The following is a 22,192-nucleotide window of genomic DNA, read 5'->3' as shown; positions in this document are numbered from 1 at the left end:
AACTCAACTTTGGATCCATGCGTGAAAAGACCAAGGTTCCTTCAAAACTTGATGAACTCAAAATGAAAAAGGCATACTTCATAATATGCCCCTTCAATCTTCAATATACAGGCAAAATTGAGTGGTTGGCTTTAATCTGCCTGATAGAAAATAGGAGCTGCATGAAAACCTTAAAAGGTCCTATGATAAAAAATGTTGTTTACCAATCACAAAATCCAGATTGCTTCAACTGGACAGAAAGAAAATAATATTTTAACAAGAAATGAAATTTTCAGATGCAGACGTAGTGACCTATATGTCTGGATGATTGCGTAGAGAGGAGGAAAATACAAAGTACTGTGAAGTCTCATGGGGATGTGTCTCTTCTCCCCAAAGGGGAGCCCCCCAACCACTGCGAGACTACAGAGTTGAGCCTGCTGTGCAATACTCTCCCAGGTGAGACTTCACTGGGAGCTCCCTAAAAACCTCTTCATCATAACTCTGAGTACATTTATTGTAGAACCATGACTGATGAAAAAACCATCATATGCTATTATAGCTCAGAAACCCTAGATATCACTTTTAATGAAATATCCCAATCCACTGGGACAAAAAAACGAAGTGAGAGTTAAAAAGAACGGGCCAGAAGTATGCCGGGGAAGTACTAAACGTACGTCAGATAGGAGGAAGGAGATTGACAAGAGAAAAATCATATGGGTTACAAACCAGGGCTGTTGCCAGTAACAGATGGCGAAAGAGACACATGGCATCTGATGAGTGAGAGAGAGGGCGAGAGAGAGAGAGACCCACAGCATCTAAGCAATGAGACAGAAGGGGACGGGTAGCATCTGAGCAGAAGGAGAGAGGGAGAAGAGTTAGACACGCAGTGTCTCATCTACTGAACAGAGAAGTGGATGTGCAGTGTCCCACACCCATAAGGTAACACAAAGCCGAATGATACACGCCAAAAGATACATGCAGTATCTTACTTGGGGAAGAACTGGCGTGTCCTGGAATGTAGATGGGAAGCAAAGCATCAGAGGTTGTGGTGTGACAGGAAAAGCGTGGTGGATCCGGACTCTACTGAACAACACAAAGAGACCATCTGACAAGCGAAAGCAGGAAGCAAAAAGAGTACACAAGGTACCTGATGACCATCCTCAAAATAGATACTAAAAGGAAAGCTTTAAAAGAGTGGGAGAGAGAAACCTGACTACAGAGAATCCACCCAGAGCCACAATAATCCCCAGTGACTTTGCCCCTAAAGATCCCAGTTAACGGGAAGAATGGGAGACCCAGGAGAGGGGTGAATAATAATCATTATGCAACTAATCCTACTCGTCCCGGTAAATGCAGAGAGGCTGTGATGCGTGAATCAAGAGAGGTGAATGATAATCATTATGGGACTAATTCCACTCATCCCAGGTGGATTTAAGAGAAGGTGAGATTTAAAGCCAGAGAAGAAACTGTGATAATAAAACCAAGAGGAGGGGGTGAAAATGCTTATGGGACTACTTACACTCATCCCAATATGAATAAAGATACTTTAACACTTAAACTCAGACAAGTGAATAAAAATCATTATAACAATAATCATACTCGTCAAGATGAAGAAATATCAAGAGTAAACCCTCAAGAAGGGAACAAGATTCGACACAGGGCCAATCAGGCTCCTGCAAGTAAAACTCAAGAAATTAAAGTAGAGACTTATAAATATAGAAACATTTATCACAGGAAGAGAAAAGTAGAGGTTTGAGTCACTTATCCGGTGTCCAAATGGCATGTATCCAGTAATGTCCTGAAGGTCCCAACAGGTAAGTATGCAATATTTTGTGCAGATTGGTGAAACAGTGTGGAATTGTATAAGGCACAAACTAACATATTTTCTGACTTTATATATTCATAGAGATAGAGATATTTGTAAGGGTTACCCGTTACAGGCCTATCAGAGAAAAGGACACTTTTTGACCACACAGGAGCAGCCTCCAATGGGCTACCTAATGCACAACTTTTCTCTTAAATCTGGGGTATACTCCCAAGAACCCCATCGCCCCAAAGCCAACTGGGAATCCGTGAGGCATCTCTCCCCTACTGGCCACACCCACCTCCTTGGGCCTGCTTGCATCTTCTTACCTGCCATATCCACCTTTACCTCTTCCAGGTGCCTTACCTGTCGCCCTGCAATCCCCTCACCAACCCTGTGCGAAGCCTCCCAATCCACCCCATACCAAAATCTTACCTGCTCACCCCTCTAGCACCACCACACTCCTTTTCCTTTGTCTGGGCCTAAGGTTCATCCTGAAGCTTCTTCCACATTGACAAGATGCTATGGGTGTTGTTTCCTGGACAGCCTTTTTTCCAAACACAATCAGCTCAGGAAAGACAGTACATTGTCCAGCAATGCTTTAGTTCCATCTTGCCAAGATGTCAATCATTGATATGTTGTTTGCAGATGTTATCATTCAGGAAATAAGGTAAGCCTTGTATGTCTTATCTAGGTATAACTCAATGGTAAAAACACAGATATCTTAACATAATAACTTTTTACACCAAATCATTCAATGAATAGGAATTGGAGGTACATACGGATGGCGACCAGGCAGTTTTCAATTTCCCCTTTGAACTCCAGATCCAAGGCTTTCCCCACATCATGTTTACTTATCTTTGAATAGTTCTGAAATACTAAACAAACATGTGTTGCTTTGTTAAAAGCGGATAGTGGCTGTTCGGGTCTTTGTGTACCCTATTGGACATAATTATACCTTCATTAAGGTAAACACACACCACATTCAGAATGCTGCTAATTCTTAGAGTACAGATGTATTTTAAACCCTTAATTGATGTCAAATGTCTGGTAAAACGAGCATACAGGTAACATTCAGTTCAATTGGCAATTCAAAAGATATTATATTGAAATCAGTTAATTGAATCTAGCTAGGCAGCCATCTTTCCTTGTTTTATAATGAATAACCTTAGCCCATATTCTGCCATTCATGATCGAATCCTTTGGATTGTGCCATCAAGATGTATCAGTGGGATTGGGTCTATTTGGCCTAAAACATTTGACCTAATCACATTTGATCGAATTTATTTGACTTTTTGTTTTGGCCAAAAATGTGGGTGAGACCCCCCACAACCCTCTCCCACTTCCCCTCAATCTAATCTATACCCTTACCCACTGACATATATGTATTTAATTAAATTTGACCAAAATAAAGTTAAAGAAAATTCGATCAAATGTTTTAGGTGAAATGTTTTTAGGTCGATTATGCTAATGCCATAAGAGTGTCCATAATTTGACCCATTATCTCAGGTATGCTATGTTTCTCACTGAACAATGGTAATGAACTGCATTTATAGAACACACTTCCATGGAAATGAAATTTGCTAGGAAAAAAAGTAAAACATGATAATTATAATGTTAATAATAATAATAACGGGGCACAGGGAACATAATACAATTGTTGTGTAGTGTAAGGGGCTGGAGAGAAGTAAATTAGGGAAGAAATTCAGAGTACAAGTGCAGTCGGTAATGGTACCCATGCATAGACAGCCAAAGAGGGTCTCTGAGAATATTCCATACCTCTACAAAATAAAATCCCATGCACAGTGCATGTTCACCACCAGCTCGGAGGCTGTGCACAATCACAGGGCCTGGCAGAAAATGGTCATGCTTTGGCAATACAAAGCAAATGCACACAATCAGGTAGTGGGCACACATGCTTCACTACTGGATGAGCCAGCAGCTCTTTCTATAACATTAAAGTGTGTCCTCTCTGGTACAAATGGCACACTGTGCTTTTGCACAGGGAGCACACCTGCTCTAGTGGGGCCCATGGTGCATTCCTCCAGTCAGGATGTGCCACACTAAATAATTACAGATTATGAATTTAGATGATGCATTCAATGTTTTTAGAACTTGGCACATGCACACAACTCTTTTTTGTTGAAGATTCTCAGGATAATGTCAATACACAAATGTGACTGAAGAAAAAGCTTTTTGAACAGGATTGGATGAATACCATTGAGGCAATGGCAAAGTTGAGTAAATATTTAGAATGCTCAAAATACCCACGTAAAAGGGGAGGGTGTTGTGGATATCTTTGAATTTTTCCTTGCAGTAATGCACGAAATATCTATATGAGATTCAAATTGAACCAGATTCACACTCTTGAAAGGATAAAGTATTGGGGTGGGAACAAACACCCTATGATGAGCACGAATTGGTGGTTCCATAATTGTAATGAACCTGTTGAGACTCTAAAGCATTTTATATTGGAATGTGTATATTTTAAAAATGCTCACACATGGTTTCTTATGAGTTTTGTTGACATCCATTTTGTTGATTGTATGGAGAATTTATGGGATCAGATGATGCTGGGGCAGGGTAATGGACTTATCTTTGCCTTGGTAGGCTTTCTAAAGGTAATTGATGATGAGCTATCTTTATTGAATACCAATGAAATGAAGGAAGGGGGGAAATTAAATTAAAAGGATGTCTTTTAGGATCCGAAGAATTGTTAGATTGAATGGTTTGACAAATGTAACATTTTATTTTTCAGTTTTAAGAATTGAATTTTTATTGGTTATGACAATATTATAATCTTGTTACATTTTTTGTAACCATAAACACATTTTTAAAAAAAATGTAATTGAAAAAAGTAAAAACAGCGGACATAATGCACCAAAATATTATCAACAAAGTTCAATACAAAACCAATCATATATTCTTTGCAATTAATCAATGAACTCGGGATCCAGAGAGCATATTTTCTGTTATTTATGCATTATTATTTTTTTTATTGTGCATTTGGTTTAAAAATACAAACTGTAAGCACATTTATAGATCGTTATTACATTAAAAAGCATTCAAATACAGATATCTGCTTATTTTTAAAAAGAAACAAGAAAAATGAATACAAAACAGTAAATAATGCAACTTAAGGCACAAAACAACAAAGAAAGAGTCCAGCTCTAGCATACTAAGGTTGCAGTCAATTGGCTAACAGAAAAAGAATGCCGGCTATGCCAAGGTTCCTATCACTATAAGCCGGTCTATTCATATTAGCGATTAGCTATACTCGTCATATTCCAACCATTAGCAGCTCCTGGGATTTCTCTAACTGAAGGGTAGCAAAATGTATTTGTTGTTAATCAATTCCATTGCTGACCCCCAAATATGGAAGGCTGCGGCTGTTATCACCAGTGATTATGCACCAACGAAGGTGCTCAAAAATTGCTCCAATTCTGTATGACCCTCACAACTTACAAATGCTCGATAGCTCCTGCTTTATTTGGTCCTCACTTTCGGACATGCAGTTAATAAATTGCGACTGGTTTCAACACTTTTGGAGCATATAGACCGATAGGCTCTTCCAGAGGAAGACCCTGGCAGGCCCCATGATGCTCCTCAGTAGGTAATATATTTAAGCGTAGGCTTTGGTTGAACCATTTCAGGTCCCTATGTCACAGTTTTTTTAGGTATGGCCTAGGGGTATCTGGGAGGAAGATCTGGTGAGAATAATCATTGTATCTCGTTTTTTGTGCAAGGTATTCGATGTTATTTACCCTGTCACACATCTTTGCTTGTTTCTTTATGGTTTGCTCAACCACGACCGAGCTATGTAACAGTAAGGATTGGGAGATGAAGCTGTCAAGATGTCTCACTGTGTCCAGACACAGCTCTTCAACAAATCTGTTGCTCACTTGACTGACTCTTTTGTTTCCAATTAATTGCATGATAGCATTGGCATTGACATATGGCGACACCATTTTGCAGGACAGCATTGTGCACTGCACATACCCCAAGGAAAGGGGCAATACAAGGCCATACTCTAATCTCAATGCCTCGAAAGGGACGGAAGAGGGGACGTGGATGATAGAACGCAATGTTTTCCCCTCATTTCTTTCCAATCATCCCACATGTTTCAAGGGGATAGCTTCCAAGCCATAGAGTAGGCTGGGAATTATACACACTTGATAGATCTCAAGAGCCCTTCCACATTATGTCCGCACTGTCTGTTAATGTAATGTTTCACAGCAAGCCGTTTTCTCCATATTGTTGGCATGAGCATATTACCGTAATACTCGGCAGGCGGTTGACTTTTTATTGGAAAGCCAAGTTCTTGTACTCTTCTACAATGTCTAAGTTTTGATCATTGAGCTTCCATTGAAATGCTCGTTTTAATTTTATTTTCCCAGCCAAACACATGATCTTTGTTTTAGATTCATTTATAATCATGTTGTTATATTTTGTGTACTGGGTGAGTGTGTCCAGGGATCTCTGGAGACCAATTGTCATGGTATCGACTATGATTGTGTCATACACATATATAATGCTCAGTATTGCTTCCCTGTTGATTTTAGGGGGAAGTTGAATGCCAAGCTGAGTGTCTTGTCCAATTCAGGTGCATACAGATTGTACAGAAGATGGTCCAGATGCACCCTTATTTTAATCCCCGATTAGTTGGGATATTTTTGCTCAGATTAACCTCCAAGTTTAAGCGGACAGTCACTGTGGTGACTGCATCCAATTTTTTGATAAAGTACAGCAGTTGCACATCTATGCCCCATTTTTCCAGTTTGCCCCAAAGCCTAGCACCACCAAGAAAATTTGTGCCACCCAATAAAAAAGTTGCTTTGGGCAATCAACCTTTCAGATCTCCAACATAATCATTGATTTAAGAATAGACTTATTAGAAATTATAGCATCCCCCTTTTAGAAGATTTTTGGTTTGAGGCCATCAATAACTGTCCTCCTGGTTCCCTAAAAACCTTCTAATCTGTATAAGAGACATACATCATTGTAAAATGATGTGCCTTTCTAAAACAGCATATATATCCCACATTTCTTGATCGTAATTAACTTGCCCCAGATTTTATTTGTGCATTATGCCCGTTCACATTCCAACAATTAACACAGATAATGATATCTTTACCCATTCAACATATAGACATTGATAAATTGCATTATTATTCCTGTGAACATTCTTTTGTTCATACCCTCCCAGGCCACACAAAGGAACCCTCCCAGCCCATATAGGACTATGACCATGGTCCTGTATATGTCAAAAAGGCAAGTCAATCAATCTCTTTGTTGGTAGCAATGGAGATAGAAAGCTGTTCAATCTAATTTTTAAAGAGATCAGATTTTTCATTTGAACCTCTGCATCTAAGGCCTGAATCCTAGACACAGAATTGCTTAAAACCTGTCTCCATCTAGATGTCTATGTGGATTCATCAGGAAGCATAACATAGCAGTGTGCTGCAGCCTCTACACTACACTTAGTTCTTTACAGAGACAGAAGGTTTTCCTGTAATTGAAATATCATGCAATTTATGAAAATATGTTGTGTCATTTGCTTCTTAAAATCTATGAAATAGGGGACTCTAGTTTGTCTCTGCAAATCGGTGAATAGGTCAGCCAGATCACTGGGTGCACAAGTGTGATTTACAGAATACAGCTACAAACTCTTTTAAATCATTGAGACTCACCCCCCCAACTGTCAATTCAAGAAACCCCCACAATCTTTAAATTATTTCTATGGATTCCTATAATCCAGCTGTTCAGTTGAAAGATATGATCCTTTTATCCCCTCCTCCATACCCACCAGCCTACCACAAATACTTTCAGTGTCCTTCTATGAAAGATCGAATCGCTCCCCATGTTCCCTTGAAGCATGCTGTAAATCCACCATCTGATTACTGACCTTTTACAATGATGCATTGAGCTCCTTACATCTATCCTCCATCTTTCCTGACTTTGTTTCACCGCCCCTTGTGTCTCAAGTAGATCTTTTAATATTAGTCCCTCAGGAGTAGCACGTAAAGACGATAATGGCTTATGCCTCGATTTTGGTCTTTTTTGCTTTTTGGCCCATAATTCAGTCACTTCTTGGTGGTTATCTGAAGCAATATCAGACTCTGTGATTGAAGAGTCTGAATCTGGTGAAAGGGCCCGAACATTATAATTATAAATATAACTGTTCTTTTATAACGCGCTTAATACCGGGACCAGTTTCTAAGTTGAAATCTGCGTTGCCCCTGAGCTATCCTCTTGGCCATGATCTGGATACTTTGAATGTGACCAAACATGATTTTTTTAAATATGAAGTCAGGCTGTTGTCAGATTCAATTGCTGTTGCAGTTGTTCTTGTAATTGTGGTGTGCTCACGGAATTCTGACGCCATTCCAAATTCTGATGTACCTCTCTATGCCCAGCACGCAGCTGTTCTGGCTGTTATTGTACCTCCTCAGTTACAATTACCTCCGCACTCAAGGTTGTACAACAACAGCACTGGTCTGTGCCTGCATCTTTATCAGTATCTGTTATCCATTTCCCGCTGTTGCTGACATAGCTTTTTAGCTTCATTGGGGCATAGAAGGAGAAGCTTCATAAATTGGAAAAAGTTTCAGATATTTTATCCATCACTGGGGCAATAGCATTCACTATTAAACACTCAGTTGACTTTTCAGCATTCCCGAATTTGAGATCGGGTGGAGAAGAAAAAGATAAGTAAAAACCCCAGAAAGATTCTCCAACACACTAAATCATCAGCCAAGATTTCCATCTCAATCTGAAAAACCTCCCTGAGAGATCAAATTCCTTCACTCTCATCATTTCTGTGTTATTTGCATCATAATTACACATACCTTCATTTTATCTGTCTTATTCCCCCTGAATGAACAACACAGGAAATCCCTCTTTTGCTGATCTAAGAGTCTGGCATGCTGGTCTTTTGCCCAGCCACTAGAGGAAGTCAGGAATTACCCAGTGACAGCTTCACCAACTTATCATCGCTCCTCATATTAAGGTCGGAGTGACATGCCAGCACTGACGTCGAGACCTCTCTGCTCCAATGCTGTGATCCTATGATGTGCATCGTCTCATGCCTGCCTCCAATCCATCATAGTTCAGCACTCTACCCCTGTCACCAGGAAGGAATCAGGGGAGTGAAGAGATACAAGAAGGCACGGTATGTGAATGTAATTAGCACCTGGGCACAATGAGCACTGTAGAAGTGGGGCAAGAGGAAGCCACCTGCAGAGGAACAAAACTGGCACTCTACAAAAGTGTCATCATGTCCCTTGCACAATACTCCTTGAGAGTAAGCATCACTGTGAATGTCTCCCTGCACTATCCCAGAAAAAGACAACTTCCACACTCATTAATCAAATGGCTCTGTCATGGGGTAATGGATTAATGACCCCATGTAGGAAAGCATCCATAAACCAGCAGGAATCTGCCTTGGAAGGATTGATGATGCTGGAGAGCTTGCTCTTTTTAATGGCAAATATGGCAATGTCACCTCTTTCCACTGATCCAGCAACTCTACACCCCCAAGGATGCCTTTCCGCTTCCCCCTCCTCCCAAGCAAGAGTAATTAGGGATATGTTTTTTAAGCTGAAATGCAGTCCAAAATAGCAAAAAGCTGGTCAAGTGAGGCACCAAATGTATGGAAAATAGAGCAATCTGGCAACACTGAATACTTACTATTGATGCACCATTTTTTCTAAATGGCGGGATGGGGAAGGAAGGAGGAACCAGAGGTAGTGTTATAAATGGAGCAACAGAAGGATGCAATATGATCAGGGTGTGCCTGACACTGTTAGGTAAGTGTCAGGCAAGTCACAGATTAGATGAGTGCTCTACAGGACGGAAAAAGCAAACCAGACGATGCTGTATGCTTACATGAATCTGAAAGCACTCCCTTCATAGGAACATTTTGCTTTACCTTGCCAACTTTCAGCTAGCGCAAGACAATACTACGTGGCAAGCCAGATGCTTCAATGTTCCCCTCCATCAAATCTCAGAGCAACCTCCACCCATCACAAATTATTTAAAGTACTTTAATGTAATATTCAATACACAATGTCCTTTTACTTCCACTACCCCAAGCTAACTAATGTCTGAAACTGACTACAGCATTAGTCATGGATTGTGGGAATACTGCCATACTGCACTCTTCCAAAAACATACTGCAGTAAAGGACCAGTAAGCACGTGGATAATGGCAACCTTCTACTGTACATACCAGTGCGTAATCACAATTATTCTACGGCTGGCAAACTCACCAACACTCCATCCTACAAACACTTGAAACAGCGAAACAGAAGAACAGGAGCCCAGGCCAGAAATTTGAATTGGGAAAATTAAACATGAAAACTAGAACAAGTACTTAAAATTCAGAGAATATATTGTCAAATAAAAATGTGTATTCCACAATTCACCTGAGAATGCTCAGTCTGACATATTTTCTTCTTTTGTGACCTGCAGCTTAGACTCGTCCATTCTGTAAGTTCAATATTTTACTACATTTAGTTAGGTCCTAGTAACTGTCACCCGACTAGACACTAACTACCACCAACACGTATCTCAGGCCATTTCCACCGACTCAAAGTAGTGGCTACCCTTCCTTTGCTAACACTTTATCTCATATCATTCACTTACATCCTGTTATGCTCGTATATTTTTATCTGATTCAAAATGGACCACTGCTCTCACATTGTGAATCCCAACCCACAGACACAAACACCAGAACAAAATGTCCCAGATCTTGTTTACATATATCAATGTTTTCCTGAATAGGCCTACTGGAACCTTGACGAAATTGGCCTGTTAATTATTGTGGGTCATCACTGGGAAACTGTAGTGGCCGACATATATTTGAAGTCTTCCAAACATTCCACAAATGTGTGGTGGGATTAAGAGCCTGTGCATGCATATTTGACCACCTTCCCCAGACAACTGTGAGGAACATAATAGAACATAATAGATTGGGTCCATTGATAAGCCCTACTAGCCCTCCCACTACTCCCCACCAGTCAGGAGATGGGAGAAGGTGGAGGTTCCTGGGAGTTATGGCAGGTGGAGGTTGGACACGAATCTGAGAAGAGAGAGAGAGAGAGAGATAGAGAGAGAAAGAGAGAGAGAGAAAAGGTGTGAGAGAGAGAGAGAGATAGAGAGAGAAACAGAGAGAGAGAGAGAGAGAGAGAGAGAGAGAGAGAGAGAGAGAAAACATTTGATAGGAAGTACAACAAATCACCCCTATGTTCCCATTGTGCAGAATGTACCTGTTATGATTCAAGCAGGGTCCTAGTAGAACAAATCTAAAATAGATTCAGCAACCTGCCCGTCATCAAGAGGAAAAAGGAGAAACAAAACAAAGGACTTCCCGGGCAGTACGAGCAGAAGACTAATGGGTGGTTCACAAGTTCCAAGCAAGTCAGGAAAGGAAATCATTGTCCAAATCAAAATGTTGGAAAATCCCAGGAAATAAGAAGGAGCACTCTGGAAAAGTCAATATCTGATCGATGGTGGAATATCAGAAGAAGGAGGGGAGCAGGTAGCAGATGTGAAATTGCTAGGCAGGCAATCCAAATGCAGGCAGGGTCAAGAAGCAAACTGCAGAAACGTATTCAAGGAGTACAATGCAGGTGCAACAACGCACGACTCAATGGAGCATTGTCAAGCACTGCTCCCTTCCGTCTCGTGTCTTTACTGTGTTCCGCAGCAGCAGATTCCGGGATGCTGTGCGTGTCTGTACGTCAGATGACAGAACATGACGAGCGTGGGGGTGGCGCTGTGGAGCAGCCCAAGATGGCTGCTGAGCCTCTGAGCTCCGTGTGGCTCCGGCACGTATCCGCCTGCATCTGCGGTTAGCATTTGGCTAAACACTTGACTCCCATCTGTAGTGTTGCCCCCTTATGCTGGGCTGCCCCCTGCAAGCTTTTGCCCCGATCTGGCCCCTGGAGGCCCTTCAGCGGGTCTTTTGCTTCAGAGGCCTGCAGCCTGGTCTGGTCTGTGGTGTGCGGCCGGCCCCCGCCCTCCCTTCTGGTTGATCCTGATTGCCTGCGCCATGGCGCACCTTGGGACGGGACGCCCGGGTGCTCCGCCTCTTCCCCCCGGGGCCTGTTGGACTATCTGCCTTCATGACTTCAGCCGCAGCGACCCCGCTCCGGGGGTGCCGCCATGTGTGGGACTTCCTGCTGGGGTCCGCGCTGGAGCGTGCCCCGACCCCCACGAGCGATACCTGCAACAACGGCCGCGGTGGCCCCACTTCGGGTGAGCTGCCGCGTGTGGGGCTTCCTGCTGGGGTCCGCGCTGGAGCGCGCCCCGACCCCCACGAACAACACCTGCTACAATGGCTGCGGTGGCCCCACTCCAGGTGTGCCGCCGCATGAGTGATTCTTGCTGGGGACTGCACTGGAACGCGCCCCGACCTCAACGTGGACGCATATTGGCACTGGAGGCGCACTCCATGAACTCCATGGAGGGGCGGCCCTCACGTTGGTCCAGCATTATGACACTGGAGGTGGGATGTCATTTAGACCATTGAAATGCCGGTGACAGTGATGTCTTGGAATGTGCGGGGCCTGAGCAATTACACCGGTGGCGTACGCCAGCAGACATGGCTGTAAACTTCTGCTCCTACAGGAGACACACTCAACGGGCCCTCTGTCCAAAAGTGTAGCGCCAATGTGGGGTTTGCATAGATATTTCACCTCATATTCCACATGCGCCAGAGGTGTACTGACGCTGATCCATAAGTCGCTTAAATTTGTTTTACCTAAAAGCTATGTAGACCCCGAGGGGAGATACATTGTGCTGTACTGCGCCATAGCCAACAGGGATTATCTGCTGGTGAACACATATGGCCCTAATGTTGACTCCCCCGAATTTGTCGACCAGGTGACATCCATATTGCTAGGGTATGTGGGGGTACAGATCATTTGGGGTGGGGATATGAACTTTATACTTGACACAATGATGGATAGGTCTGGCACGGCCCCCAGAACCCTGTCTGGTGCAGCACGTAGACTATTGACCCGCAGTGTGACACTTGACATTCACGATGTATGGAGGGTACTCTACCCACAGACACAGGAGTTCACGTACTACTCCTCGGTACATGACAGTTCCTCCAGGATCGACATGTTCCTGGTGTCTGGTACTATGCTGGGTAGGGTTGTGGAAATGTGAATTCTGGCGCGCACTCTGTCCGATCATTCACCGGTTCTTATGGCCCTAGACCTGGGAATGCCTGCTCCCCCCATTAACACGTGGCGATTAAAATCGGCTGCTCTGCGGGACATTTTGTTCAAGGCAGATATTCTTGCCGATATTCAGTCCTATTTTGAGCACAATGGGTCTCAGTCCACCACCCTAGGGGTCCGCTGGGACACGTTTAAAGCTTTCATCCGGGGAGCCTCCATATCTAGAGAATCCGGAGTCCTTAAAACTATAAGAGCCGCTCGGTCCCGCTCCGAAACTAAACTCCGGGGACTGGAGCGAGCCCATCTGGACTCAGTGGACCCGGGTGTTCTCTCTCAGATCAGTGAGGAGCTGAAAACCTTTAACGAACAAGCTACTAGAGAGGTCCAGTTCTTCAGCCGCCCGCAGGCTGCTTGGAAGTACGGTGAGGGAGATAGGCCCGGCAAAACGTTAGCTGCACTGGTGAGGGGCGAATGGGGCCAATCCCAAATTAACTGTGTTAAGGACAACCAGGGGATAATGCAGTGGTCTGAACAGCATATCCTTGAGGTCTTCACGGGCTTCTACTCCGATCTATACACTCAGCCCCCCGAGCACAGTGACTCGTAGATGCGGGAATTACTGGAGCAGATACCCACCACCATAAACTCTGATGAAACGAGAGACCAATTAGATTCCCCCCTTACATTAGATGAAATAGTAGAAGCTATATCTTGTCTCCCTAAGGGAAAGGCACCAGGTCCCGACGGGCTGACGGCTGAATTTTATCTGGAGCATGTAGCTATTTTAGCCCCCGAACTGCTCAGGGTCTGGAATGAGACCCTTCGGGTAGGATCCCTTCCCCAACACTGCGCAAGGCTGTCATCACGGTCCTGCTCAAGCCTGGTAAGCCTAGTGATGACTGTGGTTCATATCGGCCCCTTTCGCTTATGAACATAGATACTAAAATATTTGCCAAGGTGATCACTAATCGGTTCTTACCACTTATGCCGTATATGGTACATGACGACCAATCAGGCTTTGTGCCCGGGAGATCCACGTCTCATAATATTAGACGGCTCCTTAATGTCATGGCACGAATCAATCAAGGTACGAGCGCAGTTGCGGTCACTCTGGATGCTCAGAAAGCCTTCGACCTGGTGTCCTGGAGGTACATGTGGCTCGTCCTCGAGACTATGGGAGTTGGGCCTAGGATCATCGCATATATCAAGCTGCTGTACACCTCCCCGGTGGCCAGGGTTCGTGTTAACTAGCAAACATCTGCTCTGTTCCCTATCTTCAGAGGTACCCACCAGAGATGTCCGTTCTCCCCGATCCTCTTCGTCCTAGCTATTGAGACCCTGGTGGACCTCATAAGTGTGCGCCACTCTCACAAAGGGATACGGTTACAGGGTACCCCCAAAATCATTTCACTCTACGCAGACGACGTGCTGCTGTTCGTCAGAGACCCAAATGTCTACCTTGACCCAATACTGCGGGACATCACCCGCTTTGGCACATATTCTGGTTTCGTCATTAATTACACCAAATCCGAACTCTTCCCTCTTACTAGCTCCACAGGACAACCTGCCACAGAATATTCGCTCCACTGGTCTCCTGAAGGGATTAAATACTTGGGCATCCAGGTGTCCCTGACCAGAGATGCCCTCCTAGCTAACAACTACTTGGCCATTGCGGAACAGACAGGCACCAGGATAGAGCGCTGGCGCTCTCTCCCGCTGTCACTAGCGGGGAGACTATTGCTGGTAAAAATTATATTGCTCCCCAAGCTGCTATACATATTTACGAATGTTCCTATATGGCCAGGCGGGAAGTACTTTGCAGATCTCCACAAGCTGTGCGCTCAGTTTCTGTGGCACTCGGGCGCTGTGCGCAAAAAATGGCTTGGAATGACACTCCCTTACGATAAAGGGGGGTTCACCGCCTCTGACCTGATGAAATATTGGACTGCAGCACAGGCACAGTTTGCCTCTTATTGGTGCCCCGGACCCCCGGTACACCCTCATGTCAAGCTGGAAACCCTCGCTGCATCTGGCACCAATATAATGTTGTTAATATTACACCGTCAATATGAGCCAGACTCCCCCATAGACCCTGTGTACACCACCTTGCTGGCCTGGGGGCGGGTGTTTGCTGCGGAGACTGAGGATCGCCCGTACTAGAAGCGGCTTCCCGCCTGGCAATTCCCCGGGCTGGAACCGACAAACGATGTGGCACTGGCACAACACTGGAAGACCCTGGGATACCGAGCCCTAACTGACTTTTACCCAGACGGCCAATTCATAACACCGCAGAATTGGAAACCGGGCCACTCTGGTTCGCCACTAGAACTCCTACAATATTATAGACTTTGTGCTGCCTTTCGTGGCGCCTGGCCGTAGTTCCCAAATGAACCTCCTGACTCCCCTGGGATCTCCTATATAGCCAACTCGGCTGGGGCCCGCAGAGTGGTGTCTTCATTATACAAACTCCTCCTCGCTGGTAGTACGTCACAGCCTTCTAGGGCTCGAGACGACTGGGCATCCGAACTGGAGATGGAGCTCTCCGATCAACTGTGGGGGAAAATGTGTTCCCACACTAACAGGGTCTCCCTGGACTTCCGATATCGCACCATCCAGTATAAATTGTTGAACAGGTTATACTACACTCCGTGCAGGATCTCCAGGTTCGCCCGCTCTGATCCACGGCTCTGCCCTCGCTGCGGAGCGGAGGATGCGTGTCATTTGCACATGTTTTGGGGCTGCCTGGGGCTGGCAGCATTCTGGGGTGAGATCCTAAAAACACTGTTGGAGATCTGTGATACTACTATTGAGCCTGACCCGCTGGGTGTGCTGTTTAGGGTGTGGGGGGGGCTGAAGGAGCCAGAGGCGCACCCAAATTCCTAAATGTGGGCTGTATTATTGCTAAGAAATGTGTGCTGCAGAACTGGAAATGCTCTACCCCTCCTACCTACAGGAAATGGCTGAATTTACTAACTTGGTCACGGAACTGCGAGGAGGAATACCTCAGCACCCTCCCTGTCCGATCCTGGCCCAAGGACATCTGGACTGCATTTAACAGTTATTTTAACGGGCTGGACACCCCCTCATCGGCGGACAGTTCACCGTGACCTTCTCTGTTTTGATCCTTAGCCTTGAACGCCCTGTGTTGTCTCACCCCCAAATCGGACTTTCGTCTCCACTTGCCAGCTATGCCTCTCACTGTAATGTATTGATTGTGCATTGTGTCATCTTTGGGCGTTCCGATGTGTGTGTATGTCTCTTGTCTCTGCCAACAAAAATAAAAGTTTTTTTAAAAAAAGAATGTGACGAGCGTGGTTCCTGTGTGCACCCGCAATGGTATGCGTGGAAGCTTTAGTGCTGTAAGGAAGCCTCCATGGTAGCTGGCAACAGGACCACAATGGTGTACAGGTACTGCGAGTACCGTGGCCCGAGCATCCCCTAAGAATAATGCACATGTGCCAGGTATACAGATACAGGGCAATGGGTATGTTTAATAATCTATGAAGGAGGGCATTATGTCATCTTCTGTAGTTCTCGACTGCTCAAAAGTCGTTTTACTTGAATCACCAAATATGGTGTGCAATTAAAATGAGTGGGCATGGTAAAACAAATCCTGCATGCTGTTTAAGCAATACACCATGAGCCGGGGGGCATTACCAAATCAGGTACTGCTCCGGGGCATTACCCCATGCAGTAATGCCCCCCAACTTGGATTGTATTGCTATTAGTATCCCAGGTGCTTTTCTTGGGATACTAATAGGGACGGGACATCCGCTGGCCGCAGCGAACAAAAGCAAACGTGAATACCGAGCTTGTCCGTAAATTTACGGCAGCGCTGCCCATTGGGAAAAACACTAGACCGCTCGATTCATTTTGACGGTAGATGGAGAATCAGCTAGAAAATTGCGCCGGAGGTTGGCAGAAGGGAGACAAAAGACAAACAGGGATGGAATGCGGCAACCAGATACGTTCAGGGCACGAGGTGTGTGAGTAAATGAGGGATTTAGCAGCAGGTAAAGCCCATGAAGAGTCCAATCACAACAACTTGGTAAATAGAAAATATGGTGCCAGGGTACTAAGAGAATATATTTTTCATATTGACTAGAGTAAAATATACATATATATAGGTAGATACTGTGTGATAGTGTTTTAAGACAATGTGGTGGGTTTGCACAAGAAGGAAAACTAATATGATGGAGTGTTTGAAGTAGGTGCAGTGATTTAGAAAAATTGACTATCTGCTGTAGAGATCAGTGCACACATTTATTTTTATGGACACCACCGACCCGTGTGACGTTCTATTCTATTAAACATTTAATCACAATAAAACATTGGGCATTGGGCATAAGAGCATTGGTTGAATAAGGGGAACCAAATTGAGAAACATCTATAATTAATGTCTCATGATGCCTATCTGGTCATCCAAGAGCGACCGTGATGAGACTCAAACTCATCACTCTTGGCTAGTCACTTACCCTGGGCAAATGTTCTAACTTTAAGTTCAACAATGCCTTGACTATGATACACATCTAAATGCTTGTAGACAAGGTATTCATGGTATGCATGTGCAGGCACTCCAAGCCCTGTTCAATGATAATGAGAAACCTGCTGGCCAAACAATAGGCAATGTCTTGCATAGATGTGTCGGTAGTGTATCAGGAATATTTTGGGGCAATACAGAGGTGACATGTGGATGATATGGTAATTTTAGGTGGTAGAATAGAGCAAGACTCTATATGCCTCTCCCACGTACATACCATCATAACATACCTGTTAGTATATGCATGATCTAGCCCAAGCAACTCATTTGTTTCAATACATTCTAAGAGTTGATCGTGTTGAGGTGACAACAGGAAAGAAGTATGTAGCATGTGAATAACATCTATGCAACATATACAAATCATTTACATCAATTATTTGTGTACAGAATAAATATATTGAAATTCCTGGCCACTCATATGGATTTTTACTTTGTGCTTGGCCTTCACAACAAGATAGGAATAGAGCTATTTTTGTGAGCTGTTGAAATTCTCAGTTTCTGTATTAGGAAGATGATGTTGGTGTTAAACAACTTACCTCTCTGAAGGTGCATGGGACTTCTTGATGCAAATATTTCTATGAACACAGATGCATTTGCTGACTTAATCTTTTCCCCAGCATCATACAGTGCCTATCAGATAGAAGTCACGTTATATATACATATGTTAATATTGGTTCAACAAACAAATATACATTATTTTCTTTGCTTTGTTTAATATTGCTGTATATACAGCCCACAATTTTTCTAAAATTTGATTGTACAGAACCCTCAAATTGGCTATTACACTCAATTGACTAGTGGTGAAAATAATTATTTTCATTGAAAATGTAAATCAGGAGAAAAAGTAATACATCCTAAGGGCATCACATAAACAATTTTGATATATAAACAATAAAGGTGTTTTAAAAATATGATAATAATGTGTTATTTAAATAACGCGTATGCCTAAGCGCCTTACAGAGAACATATATATAAACAATATCACCTAACAGAAGTTGGTACTCATTTATCAATCTGAAAGGGATGTAAAGCTGAGTTGGCCTTGCCGGGATTCGAACCTGTGACATGCATATCACAGCAGCAAGCGCTCAACCCACTGAGCTATCTCACCAGCGATAATAAAAACCTACAGTGAAATTAATCAGTACCTGTGAAGGTGCCATTCACCAATTCAAATTTCTTCTAACATCAATATTGCTTGTGTATTCCTCTGTGTTTGATTGCCACTATGCGTCTCTGGGCAAAAGAGAACACTGGTGTTCGTAGATGTGCCCTCCAGGTCACCAGTTGTCTTCAAACCTTTTTACTTGAGCCCCATTTTTCAGGTTGGGACCCAAACCCTCATCATGGAGACGACTGCAATGTAAGAAGAAGGCATGTGGCATACCCACTGTGTTTTTACCACGATAGTGAAACATTAGCAACTGTGGCTGCGAAAAAAGGCTACCAACCCTGTATCTGTTGCCATTACGAGCCCTTGTCAATTTGGGCCCATGCTGCCATGAATCTACCACCACAGTGAGGCAGTCAACAGTGTGATGTATCCCACATTGCAGGGTTGTGTGATCCCTCCACTCCTACATAGTCAACCTAATAGCCAACAAGAACGATCACCCATAGCCAAACCTTCCACAATGCGAGCCCATCATTCAGATAGTAGACGCAGAGCTAAACTCAGCACAGATAGTTCACCAACCTACTGCAGTCAGAACACACCCATAACTACAACATTCCCCAGATACAAGAAGGAAAAATGAACATATAGAACAGACCAAGAAGGAAAGAATACACCATACCTCCACCAGACCACAGAAACCACCCATCTGAGTACAAAACATCTCTAAATCAACCACCATGACCTATTAAACGAACTAATATTCTGGACCAAGAGGAAAACTAAAACATCATACATCTCCTGCTATCTTTCCACCTACAAAAAAAGCTAGATCTGAAATTAATCAATCAGCAGAAAAGGACCCAGGTGATGTCAAAGAAAGCCCTATTTGACCACCTAAAACAACCCGCCCACCCTAACACACAGAATCCTGCAATGCAGAAAACCCCCAACAAAAGACACCAAAAAGAACAAGAGCAAAACTGGAATCCAGCACCACCAACACTACTTTCATAACAAGAGATTGTAAAATGTGCTACTCAGACAATCAAACACACATCCACAGTTATACAAAACAGAGAGACCCATCATGGAACTTACTCGAACTCCACAACTAAAGGACTAATGATCTAGCCAAACACCCAGAAACAACAAGCCCCACTGAAACACGAGTCTCCGAAAAAGGACTAACTACACTGCAGTCTGCTCATCAAACAACATATGGCAAAGCACACATGGAAATCTATGACCTCCTGAGCAAAGGGGGCAGTAATGCCATCTCCCACACAGAAATATGGCTATCAGACAACTAAAAAGTAATCGCTCATGAAACCATACCCAGCAATTACAAACTAATACAATTTAAGATAGAACATAGAAAAGGAGGCAGAAACACAGTGACAAACAAAAACCACATAAACTCCAAATGTTTACCTTCAACAGATGCATAAGATTGCAAATCACTTTCAGTAAACCTCAAACCCAGCAAGCAACACAACTTACTATTCCATCTTATCTATAGACCACCGACCTGCAACCCTAATTTTGCCACAAAGCTCACTGATAACATAGCCAACTTAGTCATAATGCATGACAACATCATCATTCTGGAGGATTTCAAATGTGGTTTGAATGATGAAACAAAATCACAACTAACTCCCTCAGTGCCCTCCAAGAAACTCTTTATCTCAAACAAATGGTGTACGTACCAACTCACAAAGCTAGACACACCCTTGATGCAATATTCTGCAGGGATGGAATCTCGAATACTTCCCCATCTGTAACAATTATCTGAAGTGGCCATCATTTGATCCCTTTCACCATACAAACCCTGAGCTGCATGATACCCACAAGCATAAAAAATGTGACAACCAACAAAAGAAACTTGAAGTCTTGATCTAGAATCACTAACACAACTTCCAGAAACCTTCGAACCAAATGCCTCCCAACTAAACAAAATGACACCAGGCACCATTGAAGAGAACCTTCACACCTGGATCGCAGATGTGTTCGATCAATTAACACCCTTAAAACCTTTCAAACTGACACCAAATAAATATGTGGTGAAATGTTTCACAGAGAAACAAAGAGGATTCAAGAAAAGAAGCTGTAAACTAGAAAAGGCAGAAGAAAATGAATTACCAATGACAAATTCATCTATACAACCTGCAGTTTTGAAAGCCAAGAAAGCACACTGCAAAGCACTCAGTGCCACAAAAATCCAAACAGCAACAAAGTCACAAAAAAGAAATGTACATAATTATCAAGGAAATAAAATACCCAATCTCATGCAGCAACAATACTGTACCCTGGCAACTGCTATCTGACAGCATCAAGGACCACCTTTGAGCAAAAATACACTTAATCCAACAGATCATAGATGCATCCAGTAGGACCAGAAATAACACCAGCCTAGAAACCAGATCCCCAATAACCATGCAACATACAACCAATTTGAACCAATAAGTGAGCAAACTTTCAGCAAACTACTAAAAGAAACCAACATGGTGCGATCACCCAGAGACCAATGCCCAGTGGATATCTACAAATGGCTGTTCACTCATAAAACACCAGCCCTAGATACCCTACTAATACAAATACTACTCTGAACATGGGAATAGTACCAAAATCAAAAAAGTCTGCCAGGAAAAACAGATGACCTTGCCAACAACAGACCTATATGAAACCTACCCTACTAGGTAAAAATCTTGGAGAACAACGTATATAAAGAACGGCTTTATCATGTGGAAGCCAACGGACTACTTGATCAATACCAAGGTAGGTTCCAGACCCACGAGAGGATGAATGTGGACAACAACACCCAAACCAGCCTCATACTACTGGACATACCAGCTGCCTTTGATACAATCAAACACACAACATTAATTAAAGACTGCAAGAATCCGGTATTCAAAACACTGCACTATTATGGCTGAAATCGTTTGTCACTGACAGAATCCTATTATTGATCATATTGAAAACAAAAAAACATCATCTGCAGCATACCTCACGGATCACGTTTATCCCCTCTACTCTTCAATATTTACATACTCATGAATTGACATCCTACAACTACGCAGATGCAAGCCAGCCTTTTTTCAAGATGAATACTAACAATGACCCTGATAATGTTGATAACAAATGCCAGCACCTGTATGGCAAACAACAATCTAAACTCAACCAAAATGGTACTAATGATAACCACACAGAAATCTCTCATGAGCCCCGAATATGGGAACCCAACCAGAATCCTCAAGAGTGTTTAAAAACCACTGACTACTCATGGACAGATGCCTCACCCTGGAACCACAGGTCCATGCAATTGTTAAAAAAAATGTTTCTACCATCTTCGACTAATCTGAGGGATCCTCCCTTACCTCAACTTCCCTCACCGAACCCTCATTATCATTTCTTTGGTATTATCGAGAATAGAATATGCAAATGGTTGCTACATAGGAATGCCCAAACACCACACCAAAAACTACAATGCTTCCAAAACACAGCAGCTAGATTACTCCTGAGACTAAATAGATGAGATCACATTACCCGAGCCCTGAGAAGTCT

The 22,192-nt window shown here is 43.3% G+C and overlaps 1 protein-coding gene across 2 annotated transcripts in view; it reads right to left on the bottom strand.

Annotated features, from left to right (window-relative positions):
- LOC138510294 (annexin A1-like) overlaps positions 1-22,192 on the bottom strand; it is a 211,170-nt gene that overhangs the window by 33,307 nt on the left and 155,671 nt on the right. For both annotated transcript variants that reach the window (XM_069625825.1, XM_069625826.1), the window contains exons 9-10: positions 18,051-18,144; positions 2,566-2,661 (exon numbers count right to left, since the gene is read on the bottom strand). In XM_069625825.1, coding sequence (XP_069481926.1) covers positions 2,566-2,661; positions 18,051-18,144 — 190 coding nt within the window. The remainder of the gene's footprint in view (positions 1-2,565; positions 2,662-18,050; positions 18,145-22,192) is intronic.

The sequence above is a fragment of the Ambystoma mexicanum genome, chromosome 6p, assembly GCF_040938575.1.
Source record: "Ambystoma mexicanum isolate Mex_15411 chromosome 6p, UKY_AmexF1_1, whole genome shotgun sequence".
Taxonomy (NCBI): domain Eukaryota; kingdom Metazoa; phylum Chordata; class Amphibia; order Caudata; family Ambystomatidae; genus Ambystoma; species Ambystoma mexicanum.
This window is presented reverse-complemented; position numbering and strand designations above follow the sequence as displayed.